General features: G+C 37.2%; 3 protein-coding genes across 3 annotated transcripts; 1 reads left to right on the top strand and 2 right to left on the bottom strand.

Annotated features, from left to right (window-relative positions):
- Nucleotides 1-217: 217 nt before the first annotated feature.
- LOC139842430 (uncharacterized) lies at nucleotides 218-1,895 on the bottom strand. Its single transcript, XM_071832570.1, has 3 exons — nucleotides 1,393-1,895; nucleotides 1,094-1,233; nucleotides 218-543 (listed from the first exon to the last, which is right to left on the bottom strand). Exons 1-3 carry the CDS (start codon nucleotides 1,893-1,895, stop codon nucleotides 218-220), a joined length of 969 nt encoding a protein of 322 aa, XP_071688671.1.
- A 443-nt stretch (nucleotides 1,896-2,338) lies between these two features.
- On the bottom strand, nucleotides 2,339-3,581 carry LOC139842429 (uncharacterized). The gene is made up of 3 exons (XM_071832569.1): nucleotides 3,317-3,581; nucleotides 2,756-3,199; nucleotides 2,339-2,640 (listed from the first exon to the last, which is right to left on the bottom strand). The coding sequence occupies exons 1-3, from the start codon at nucleotides 3,579-3,581 to the stop codon at nucleotides 2,339-2,341; spliced, it is 1,011 nt and encodes a 336-aa protein (XP_071688670.1).
- Nucleotides 3,582-5,590: 2,009 nt separating this feature from the next.
- On the top strand, nucleotides 5,591-8,058 carry LOC139844759 (jasmonoyl--L-amino acid synthetase JAR6-like). Its single transcript, XM_071834986.1, has 3 exons — nucleotides 5,591-5,895; nucleotides 5,971-6,072; nucleotides 6,723-8,058. Exons 1-3 carry the CDS (start codon nucleotides 5,612-5,614, stop codon nucleotides 8,056-8,058), a joined length of 1,722 nt encoding a protein of 573 aa, XP_071691087.1. The 5' UTR covers nucleotides 5,591-5,611.
- Nucleotides 8,059-10,189: the final 2,131 nt, after the last annotated feature.

Here is a 10,189-nt window from a genome sequence, read left to right as displayed (position 1 = left end):
TCACGTAGCGTTGGGAATGGTCTTATGCCATCCATCTCCATTACCAATTATATGAAACATACGAGCACGAATGATATCTCGAATGTTATGCATTTTCCGCCAACTCCAACTTGCATCGCTAGGCACCATAACATCCCAGAAATTACGATTAGCCAAACGATAAGTGTGCACTTATTTTACCCATAAAGATTCTGCGAGGATACAAAGCAACATTCCATTATTTGAGACGTTTAATTTCGAGTCCTCCCTCAATTTTCGGAAGGCATACAACGCCCCATTTTACTTTCGCTTTTCCTCGTTTCATCTCCCCTTTACACCACAAAAAACCTCTTATCAATTTTTCGATTTCTTTTATAATGGTATCCGGGATGACAAAAACCGAATACCAATAAATTTGCATCGACTCAAGAACCGAAGAAATGAGCTGAACCCTCCCAGGAAAAGATAAAAATTTATTCTTCCAATCATTGATACGTTTTTTCACCATTTCAACTAACGGTTTGCAATCACGGATATGCAAACGGGATAAAACTAATGGCACGCCTAAATAACGTACAGATAATTGTCCAACTTCAAAAGACATCAAACTGAGAATTTGGGTTTTAACCAAGCTGTTAACATTGGCAAAGTAACCTATACTTTTAGGAATGCTAGGTGTGAGGCCGGAACAGCCTTAGAATTCCTCCAAGGCATCAAACAAAACTCTCACAGAGACTACATCAGCATGTGAGAACAAAAAAAATCGTCCGCGAAACATAAATTAATGATCTTCTGCCTCTCACATTTTGGATGAAAACAAAAACCGGGGGTACGACAAATATTACGTTGCAACAAGAGCGATAAAACTTCCATAACAAGAGTAAATAAATATGGAGACATAGGGTCTCCCTGCCGTAAACCTCACTTCCCTTTGAAATAGCCACAAAGATTTCCATTAGTGTTAATCGAAAATGAAGTTGTGGTTACGCATTTCATAATCCACTTAATCATGATCTTATGAAAGCCAAAGTGTCCCAAAATAGCCTTCAAAAAACCCAGTCAACCGTATCATAAGATTTTTGTATGTCAACCTTGAAGGCACATCTCGGAATACCCGTATCAAGATGATAGTTCCTCATTAACTCTCGAGTTAATAGGATGTTATCAGATATCCGACGCCCCAGGATAAAAGCCGACTGATTCTCTTGGACAATGTCTTCAAAACAAGAAGTGATACGATTCATAATGATCTTGCTGATGCATTTATACAAAACATTACAACACAAAATCGGGCAAAAATCATTGACCTTACATGGATGATGGTTCTTCGGAAGGAGAGCAATGATTGTATGGTTCAATTCGGTTAGAAGCTACCCATTTGAAAAGAATGCTTTGATAGCCGAGCACACATACTCTCCAACAATATCCCAAGATTCCTTAAAGAATACCGAAGAGTACCCATCAGGGTCCGACGCTTTGTCGTTGCCAATATCAAACATTGCCAGCTTAACTTCGTCATTGGAAGCAGGGCCCGGCTCTTTAATATTTACGCATGATGTAACTGAACCAAGAAAAGTCTCATAATGCTGTGAAAACACACGAGACACATCAGCACCTTCGACCAAATTATCATTCTGATCAAATATGACACTAATATGATTTCGATTTATTCTTTCTTTAACCACTTTGTGAAAGTAACTCGAATTTGAATCACCGACTCGAAGGCACTCTACCTTCGCCTTTTGCTTCAGGAATCTATTGTCTTCCAAAAGTGCTTCATTGAACGCCTGAAGTTTAGATTTTTCTGCTATACGGAGCTGAATAGAATTAGGATTAATATCCAATGCAGCTTGCGTAGCATATAACTCTGTGTGCAGCTTTATAACCCGATCATGGATGTTCCCTTTCGACCACATTAAGTGTCTGATTGATTTCTTCATCATTCAAAGACGCTTAACAACCCGGAACATCATATGAACCTCGACATTCTTGTTCCAACCATCCAAAACAGTACGCTTAAATGCTTCATGATGCACCACAAAATTTCCAAATTTAAACGGTTTTGGCTTGGTACCATTAACATCTGGCAACTTAAGGACCATAGTTGAAAGATGACATAGGCATCCGGGTTCTCCCCTATAAACGAATCATTAGCCATTACTCGATCAATTGTCTTCAAGATACCTATCGCCGAATTTGGTCTCTGGTTCCATGTAAAATGAAGCCCAGTATAATTCACGTCCACCATATTTATCTCTTCAATATATTCCTGAAATTCACGCATAACAATAGTGATATTTGATGATCCATCCATAGAATCTTCAGAGCTCAACGAGGCATTAAAATCACCCATAATGGTCTAAGGGTGTTGCCCCATAAACTTCTTATGCGCAGAAAGATCTTTCCAAAGCTGTCTTCGTTGGATATAATTATTTACTGCATAAACAAACGAAACATAGAATTTCTTCCCAGAATGAAACACAGCAAGACAGTGAACAACTTGATTCGTAGTAATAACAACAATAAGCTGAACAATGGATGGGTCCCAACCTAAAATAATGCGAGTACCCTGAGCACAAACGTTATTATTTGATGTCCAATTCCAGTGCGAAAACACACTATTGCAAACATTATTAAGTCTGCTAATGGAAACATGTGACTCTAGAATAGCAAACATACTCAAATGATTACTTACAACCACATCATGAACCTCTTGTTGTTTAGGGATTCGGTTCAAACCCCTTATGTTCCATGCAGCTATACTAATCATTATGACCGTCAATACTTGGAGTGCTTGCCCCCTCAAATGGTGGAACCATGAATGCAGTTATCTCATTGTGTTTCTGTTCAATGTCACTAAGTTCATCAACAATCTTAAAAGTATTAGTTTCAACATCCTCTTTAATGCCATCCAAGGCAGCATACGTATTACTCATTGGAACCTCATCTTTCTTCCTTGCCTGATTGTCCACAGGGCTTTCCGTTACACCACTTGTGCTCCCAACTTGAGTAACACTATTTGTTGGCGTATAAACCATTTTTTGTTGTCTCCTTCCCACAATGAAACCATCAGTCTGCCTTTGGTTTTGATTGGTGTAATTTACTGAATTCTTCGTCACCTTAACTACTTGGAATCCTTCACTATCAATCCTTTTCATAGCCACTGGAATAGAAATGTTCTTCGGGCAGTGCACATCCCCGTGACCAAAAACTTTACATCCTGAGCATCTCGACAGTTTCCACTCATACTCAATCGTGACTGTGTCAATTGTACTACTCGCACCATTTTACCCCGGCGTTGCTGCTTTTAAATGCGTTTTCATCTCCTTCTCCTAACTTATTTCAATCATAGCCCTAGCATAGTTAGGGCGGCCCCATGCCTCAACACACATAGTGCTCGTATACGAATCTAACATGATAGGTTTGCCTATCTTCGATGCTATCATGCTAAGTCCATATTCATTATACCCAGTTAATGGAACATCGTGTAGCTTGACCCATACCGACACTCTAGTCAAATCTTCCTTCATTAATGAAACATTAGCAGCCCATTTGTTGAGAATTATTGGAGCCGTTCTTATCATCCAAGGGCCATTCTCCATAACATTAAGCATACCCTTCGTTGTTGCAAACTTGAAAAAATAAAATAGAATACTCAACACACATAGTGCTCGTATACGAATCTAACATGATAGGTTTGCCTATCTTCGATGCTATCATGCTAAGTCCATCTTCATTATACCCCATTAATGGAACATCGTGTAGCTTGACCCATACAGACACTCTAGTCAAATCCTCCTTCGTTAATGAAACATTAGCAGCCCATTTGTTGAGAATTATTGGAGCCGTTCTTATCATCCAAGGGACATTCTCCATAACATCAAGCATACCCTTGGTTGTTGCAAACTTGAAAAAATAAAATCCTTTCGAGTTCATCATAATTTTCTCGATGCCATACTAGCCCCATGTGTTCATAACATAACTTTTGACAACCGGATAAGCAACTCTCTTGCCTACAAAATACCCATAGAGTGTGTTGTTATACCTATCAAATGCCTCCATAACAGAAGACATAGGTAATTCCACATTGACATCTTCATTAAGCATACTAGAATTCTTCATAAGTCGAAAATTCACCTTTTTGACAGTTGCAGCACCCGCTGTTGCATTCAAATATGTAGCCTTGTTCTCTTCATCCGCAGGTTTCCTAACAGCTTCCACAGGATCTGATATCCCTTTACTACCAACAACCCGTGGTATACTACCATGTTGTTCTTCTTTTTTTTTACAGCGATTGGGATCACCCGAGGGGAATAAATCACCCGTTGCGATCATCTCCCGTTTCGACTATGACAATGGAGCGATAATAACCCACCCCCATTGACGATGATTCAGAATCGTTCTCCATGTTTTCCTTCGTTGCATCGTTCAAATCAAACCCTGTCTTGCGATTTCTCAAAACCCTTGGCACTGTATCCAAAATTTTCTTCTTCTTTTTTCCAACCGAGTTCTTCCCCATGGTAGAAACTCTAAACGGATTAACACCACACTAGAAGAGTAGAACGTAAAAGCTTTCCGATGATCAGATTCTTACGAAGAAGAAAAATCTCCAAACAATCGCCCCAAAATTTTAGGAGCAGCTAGGGTTCAAAATTCTGTTGATACACTCTGCTCTATATACATGTTACGTCCAAACTTTTTAATCACTATATATGTATGTTTATTTACGATATATGTCTTGGATAGAAATGTTATTGTATGAAATATAGTTAGAAATCAATTTGATGTTCATTTATTTTTTTAAATTTATTATAAATTTACTTATTGTAGCTAATACTCCGTAATAAATAATCAAAAATTTGTTTTTTAAAATTGTTTAGAAGGCAAGTATTTTGTTATTGTATAGCATACATAGCGTATTATGGGTTTTCTAGTGAGAAAAGTCAAAAATAGCCACGGATAACAGGCATCAAAATATCTTATTGTTATATTTTCTTTTGAACTGCTACTTCTACATCGAATATTTTCATTTTTCATTCACACAGGATGAAACTTGATCTTTGAAGTTGACCGATAGTCACGTCTACACAGGGAAAAAGCTTTCTTTTTTTTTTTTTTTTTTTTTATTTTATGGAAAATTATTGTAGTGTGTTATTTGATTACAGCTTTGACAATTTGACTACTAGTCAAATACAAGAAAATTAGATCATCTCTGTCCCAATAATTAAGGAATTTGCATTAATATTATTTTAATGTCCTGGTAGAATCTATGTTTCGTTGACTTTAAGTCAAATACACATGAATATCGTGTGCCTTTTTTTCTTTTATACGGGTCATGAACAAACAGTTTGTTAATTTCTTGTTTCACAATTGTATAGTATCATGGTATGGATTTCATGCGTTCACATGTACAAAAATGTGCCTTTTTTCATCAATGTAGTTTACAGGCTTCCAATTGTTTGTGATATAATAAACACAAACAAATTTAATAGTTAATTTCTAAGCAAGGAAACAATTGATAGAAAGCTAGACGTAACATTTTTTTTTTTAATAAAGTATTGATTTTTGTTTATTATTATATCTCTAAACTTGTTGCCATTGATATATTTATTGCAAGATATATATCAAGACAATGGAGAAACAATTCAATAGTGAAGAAGTGATTAAAGAATTTGAGGCTTTGACCAAAGATGCTAAAAGGATCCACATTGAAACTCTTAAACAAATCTTGAAAGAAAATAGTGAAGCTGAATACTTGAAAAACTTGAATGTGGATGCTACAACTGATCTCGAAACCTATATATCTCGCGTCCCTCTTGTTACCCACAAAGATCTTGAGCCGTATATTCAAAAAATCGCCGATGGTGCACCCTGTCCTGTCCTTACTGGAAAGCCTATCACCACTTTATCATTAAGGTATGTTTTAGTTAGTCGAGTCCGGTTTGCAGAGTCTTTTGGTCATTTTACTTATTGCTACGCTCGGGTTTGCAGCTCCGGAACTGCTCAAGGGAAGCGCAAGTTTGTACCTTACACTGAGAAACTGACTGAAAATACCATGCAGGTTTTTCAGACTTCTTTTGCCTATAGAAACAGGTATGTATATTTATTCATGTTCAACATGTCTTGATTGGTTGACTTTGATGAATAGTCAAATCCAGAAATGGGAGTTTTATGTGGTTGACTTTCATGGACAGTCCAACAATGTCATTTTCAGTGGTGTATAATTTTGGGGTGTTATAAATTGGTGTTTTCAAAATGATCTTTCTAGACTACTCTTCATGGGGCTTCATTTTCCAGAAGCCTGTGATGTGGCACACAATAAAGAAAAACCAAGCCCCTTACGGGGAGGTTTTTTTTGGGCGTCTAGGAGGTTTTAAATGCTAAAAATGACGAGGTCGTTTATTATTTTAGTACAACTTTATTATTTTTTTTCACTCAATTACTAATCACATTTTGGCACATCATCCAAAACTTTTCAACAACACTTCCCACAACCTTCACAATAACAACTCATCAAAAGAATGACATTGCCACGTCACAGTCATCCCATCCAAACTTTCCAAAAAACACAATATGCCTCCACGTCACTGTCATTGTAACTAGTAGTCTTAGAACTTTAACAATCCCAAAACAATCAATTGAATAATATCACGTGTCTTGACTCATTGATAGTAAGTTAATAATCATTTAATAACTATATGTGTCTTGCTTCGGTTAAGAGATATTTTCTCTTTTTGGTTCAGGGTGTATCCGATTGCAAAAAATGGGAAAGCTTTGAACTTTCTGTATAGTAGCAAGCAGTTCACAACGAAAGGCGGTTTGATTGCTGCAACCGCGACTACAAATGTGTACCGTAGCCCAGAGTTCAAGCAAACAATGAAATCCATACAAACTCCAGCTTGCAGCCCAGATGAAGTCATTTTTGGGCCCGATTATCACCAATCTTTATACTGTCATCTCCTTTGTGGACTCATTTTTCATGAAGAAATTCAAGTTATTTCTTCTTCTTTTGCACATAGCATCGTGCATTCCTTTAGGACTTTTGAACAAGTCTGGGAAGAACTCTGTAACGACTTACGAACCGGAATCTTATCCTCCCGAATCACGGTTCCATCTATCCGAACCGCAATGGCCAACATTTTAAAACCGAACCCTGAATTAGCTGATGAAATTCACAAAAAATGCTCGGGATTAATCGACTGGCATGGGTTGATCCCTGAAATCTTTCCTAACACAAAGTACATTTATGGGATCATGACGGGCTCAATGGAACCGTATTTGGTCAAACTCAGACACTATGCTCGAGACGTACCTTTACAAAGTGGCGATTACGGGTCATCTGAAGGATGGATCGGTGTAAATGTTGACCCAATGTCACCACCCGAAACCACGAGTTTTGCCATACTTCCTAATATAGGTTATTATGAATTTATACCCGTTAGTAACGTCGACTCGGCCCAGAACGAGCCCAAAACAGTGGGGTTGACTGAAGTCAAGATTGGTGAAGATTACGAAGTTGTGCTTACTAATTATGCAGGTTTCTACCGTTATCGCCTTGGGGATTTGGTTAGGATAACTGGATTTTATAACTCGACCCCAATGTTCAAGTTTATTTGCAGAAGAAACTTAATGCCAACCATCAACATTGATAAGAACACTGAGAAAGATCTGCAGTTATCAGTTGAAACAGCAGCAAAGCTTTTAACTAATGAAAAACTCGAGCTAATCGATTTTACCAGCCACATCGATCTCGTTTCAGAGCCTGGACATTACGTGATCTTTTGGGAAGTTAGCGGGGAACCAAGTGATGAGTTGGTGAAAGAATGCTGTAATTGTTTAGACATATCTTTTGTTGATGCAGGTTACGTGAGCTCGCGAAAGGCCTGTACGATTGGACCACTTGAGCTTCGAGTTCTTTCGAGGGGTACATTTCAAAAGATGCTGGATCATTCGGTCCAACAAGGATCTGTTTTGAACCAGTATAAGACGCCGAGATGTGTGGGTGTGGCTAACCAGAATGTGTTGCAGATACTATGCAGCAATGTTGTTAAGAGTTATGTTAGTACAGCTTATGGTTAAGTTTGTTTGTTATGTTATGATCATGTGGGCTTGAAATTAATGGCCCGTTAAGTTATGAATAAAGATTGTCTTATTGAACCTTTTAACATTTACCTTATAAGCTTTTGGGTTGTTCCAGTATTCCAACTCTTGTTTCTAGCGATGTTGAATATTTTATAATTAAACTTCAGGTGAATTTGTTTATAAAAAATATTTGATAACATACAGACACAAAAACATGCTAAACATTAGTTATATAGTAATATTTACCATGTTTAGATAATTTGTAAGCCTTGTTAGAACACGAACCAACATCATATATTTGAAAAATTAACATATACACTATTTTTTCTATAAAAACAAGCAGGGTGGCGAGTCGTGCGTTGGGGTGGACGGGTGGTAATGACGTACATCACGTCATGGCCTATCACATGTGGCGCATGGCGTCACGCATAGCTAAACACTTGAATTACTAGATAACAACTTAGCTAAAAGTCAAGCATGGACGCAACTAGACTTAATCAACGTCACGCTACGTCACTCGTTTACTCTTCTATGGACTTGTTCTACTTGAACTGTCACATGTCCGAGAATGTAGGAGGACGTGGAGAACGTGGAGTAAGTTGTGGGCATGATTAGAAGATTCTAGAGGTGGTTAACAACAAGTAGTGGCATAGTGGCGATTATTCTCCAATAACCATCAGTTATATGCCTATAAATACAAGCCATGAGTGTCATTTTGGAGGCTAATCACACACTTTGCAAACTCTAATCTTATCTAAGCTCACCTTGGAGGCTCGACAAAATTCAACCACCACAACACCCCTCAAATCCACCATACCTAACCGTAGGAACCCCTTTCGAAGATTAGTTCTTTTCATTAACTTTACACTCAAGTCATTTTTGGCTTGATCAGGTGGCCACCCCTTTCCTACGTACATAAATTTTTTAAGTAAATTGTTGTATATTTTTTAATAAAAATATTTTAGCGTTAATGAGTTTAACAAAACTCAAAAGACAATTATTTGTTTCAGCATATCATTTTCCTTTCGATTATATACTATTTATGTATACAATTATTGTGGGCAAAGGAAAAGGAGGAGTTAGAAAAAATTGAAAAAGGGGTTGAAAAGTTGTAAAAAGGATTATAAAAAAATTGTAATTGTAAGTAAGTGTAAAAAATGTTGATAGTAATTAAAAAAGTTGAAAAATATGGAGGGCTGAAATCGGTCAAAAGATAACGGAGGGTTGAAACTGAAAATTTGGCGATGAGAGAAGAAAAAAGTAGACGAGGACTTGAACCGGGAAAGAAATATGGGGGGCTTACGACCTCCGCTGTGTACAAAGCTTTTTGTTTCATTGTTGTATGTTTCTAACAAAAATAATTTAACGGTCATGAGAATAACATAGGAAAAAAACAATAAACCATTTGAACATATCAAAAACACCTAATTTAATCGTCAATAATTAAACTAATTAGATCCTACATAATTTAGAGACATTTGTTATTTAATAGCAAAAATGTGAGAAAAATAGTATAATAATTCTTGTAATGAAAAAATACGAAAGTCATGAGATTGTAAAAAAATGAATAAAATGGAGGGGAAAAATTGCGGGGCTACCATTACTAAGGAGTGTATGACTGAAAATATATAAAGGAAAAAAAGGTGGTTAGAAATTGAACCCTAAACTAATATGTTACCTAGCGTGAGGCGAACCCCATTCATCCAATCTTTGACTTAGGTGGATGAAGAATCTCGAACATATTGGCAATAAGAGTTCGCTGGACTTTATTTTCGTTGCATCCCAATTTGATAAGGCTAACGATAAGTTGATGATGGTCAAGGAATCAATTAGGCGAACCCTTTTGTAGCCAAGGTAATTTGAAAGCTGAGGCAAAACTTATTAATTCTAGGGACATGCCTTTGAAACCGTCCAAAGCTAATAAACAACGCAAAAGGCGAACAATCCATGGTGCTACATGAATAGCTTCACCGAATTCACCCAGGATATTTGAGATTGAAGGTTCATTTCTTCGCATTGAGAGGGGTTCAATCTTTCCGGTGCGGTGTAAATTGACTACCCTCTTTTGTTGGTTTTTTACGGTTTTTAGCTTTGTGCTCACGATTGTGTTATACTTCATTACTTTAAT

Source organism: Rutidosis leptorrhynchoides, chromosome 4 (genome assembly GCF_046630445.1).
Source record: "Rutidosis leptorrhynchoides isolate AG116_Rl617_1_P2 chromosome 4, CSIRO_AGI_Rlap_v1, whole genome shotgun sequence".
Lineage (NCBI taxonomy): Eukaryota > Viridiplantae > Streptophyta > Magnoliopsida > Asterales > Asteraceae > Rutidosis > Rutidosis leptorrhynchoides.
The sequence above is the reverse complement of the archived record's forward strand: the minus strand, read 5'-3'. Positions and strand labels throughout refer to the sequence as shown.

Coding starts and splice junctions, on each gene's coding strand:
- LOC139842429 (XM_071832569.1), bottom strand. CDS start 3,581: ATGGAGAATGGCCCTTGGATGATAAGAACGGCTCCAATAATTCTCAAC. Junction 3,200..3,316: donor TAGGGCTATGATTGAAATAA/GTTAGGAGAAGG, acceptor CGAGATGCTCAG/GATGTAAAGTTTTTGGTCAC. Junction 2,641..2,755: donor AAGCACTCCAAGTATTGACG/GTCATAATGATT, acceptor TTGCTATTCTAG/AGTCACATGTTTCCATTAGC.
- LOC139842430 (XM_071832570.1), bottom strand. CDS start 1,895: ATGTGGTCGAAAGGGAACATCCATGATCGGGTTATAAAGCTGCACACA. Junction 1,234..1,392: donor TCTTGGGATATTGTTGGAGA/GTATGTGTGCTC, acceptor TAAATGCATCAG/CAAGATCATTATGAATCGTA. Junction 544..1,093: donor GAACTATCATCTTGATACGG/GTATTCCGAGAT, acceptor TACGTTATTTAG/GCGTGCCATTAGTTTTATCC.
- LOC139844759 (XM_071834986.1), top strand. CDS start 5,612: ATGGAGAAACAATTCAATAGTGAAGAAGTGATTAAAGAATTTGAGGCT. Junction 5,896..5,970: donor ATCACCACTTTATCATTAAG/GTATGTTTTAGT, acceptor TCGGGTTTGCAG/CTCCGGAACTGCTCAAGGGA. Junction 6,073..6,722: donor TCTTTTGCCTATAGAAACAG/GTATGTATATTT, acceptor TTTTTGGTTCAG/GGTGTATCCGATTGCAAAAA.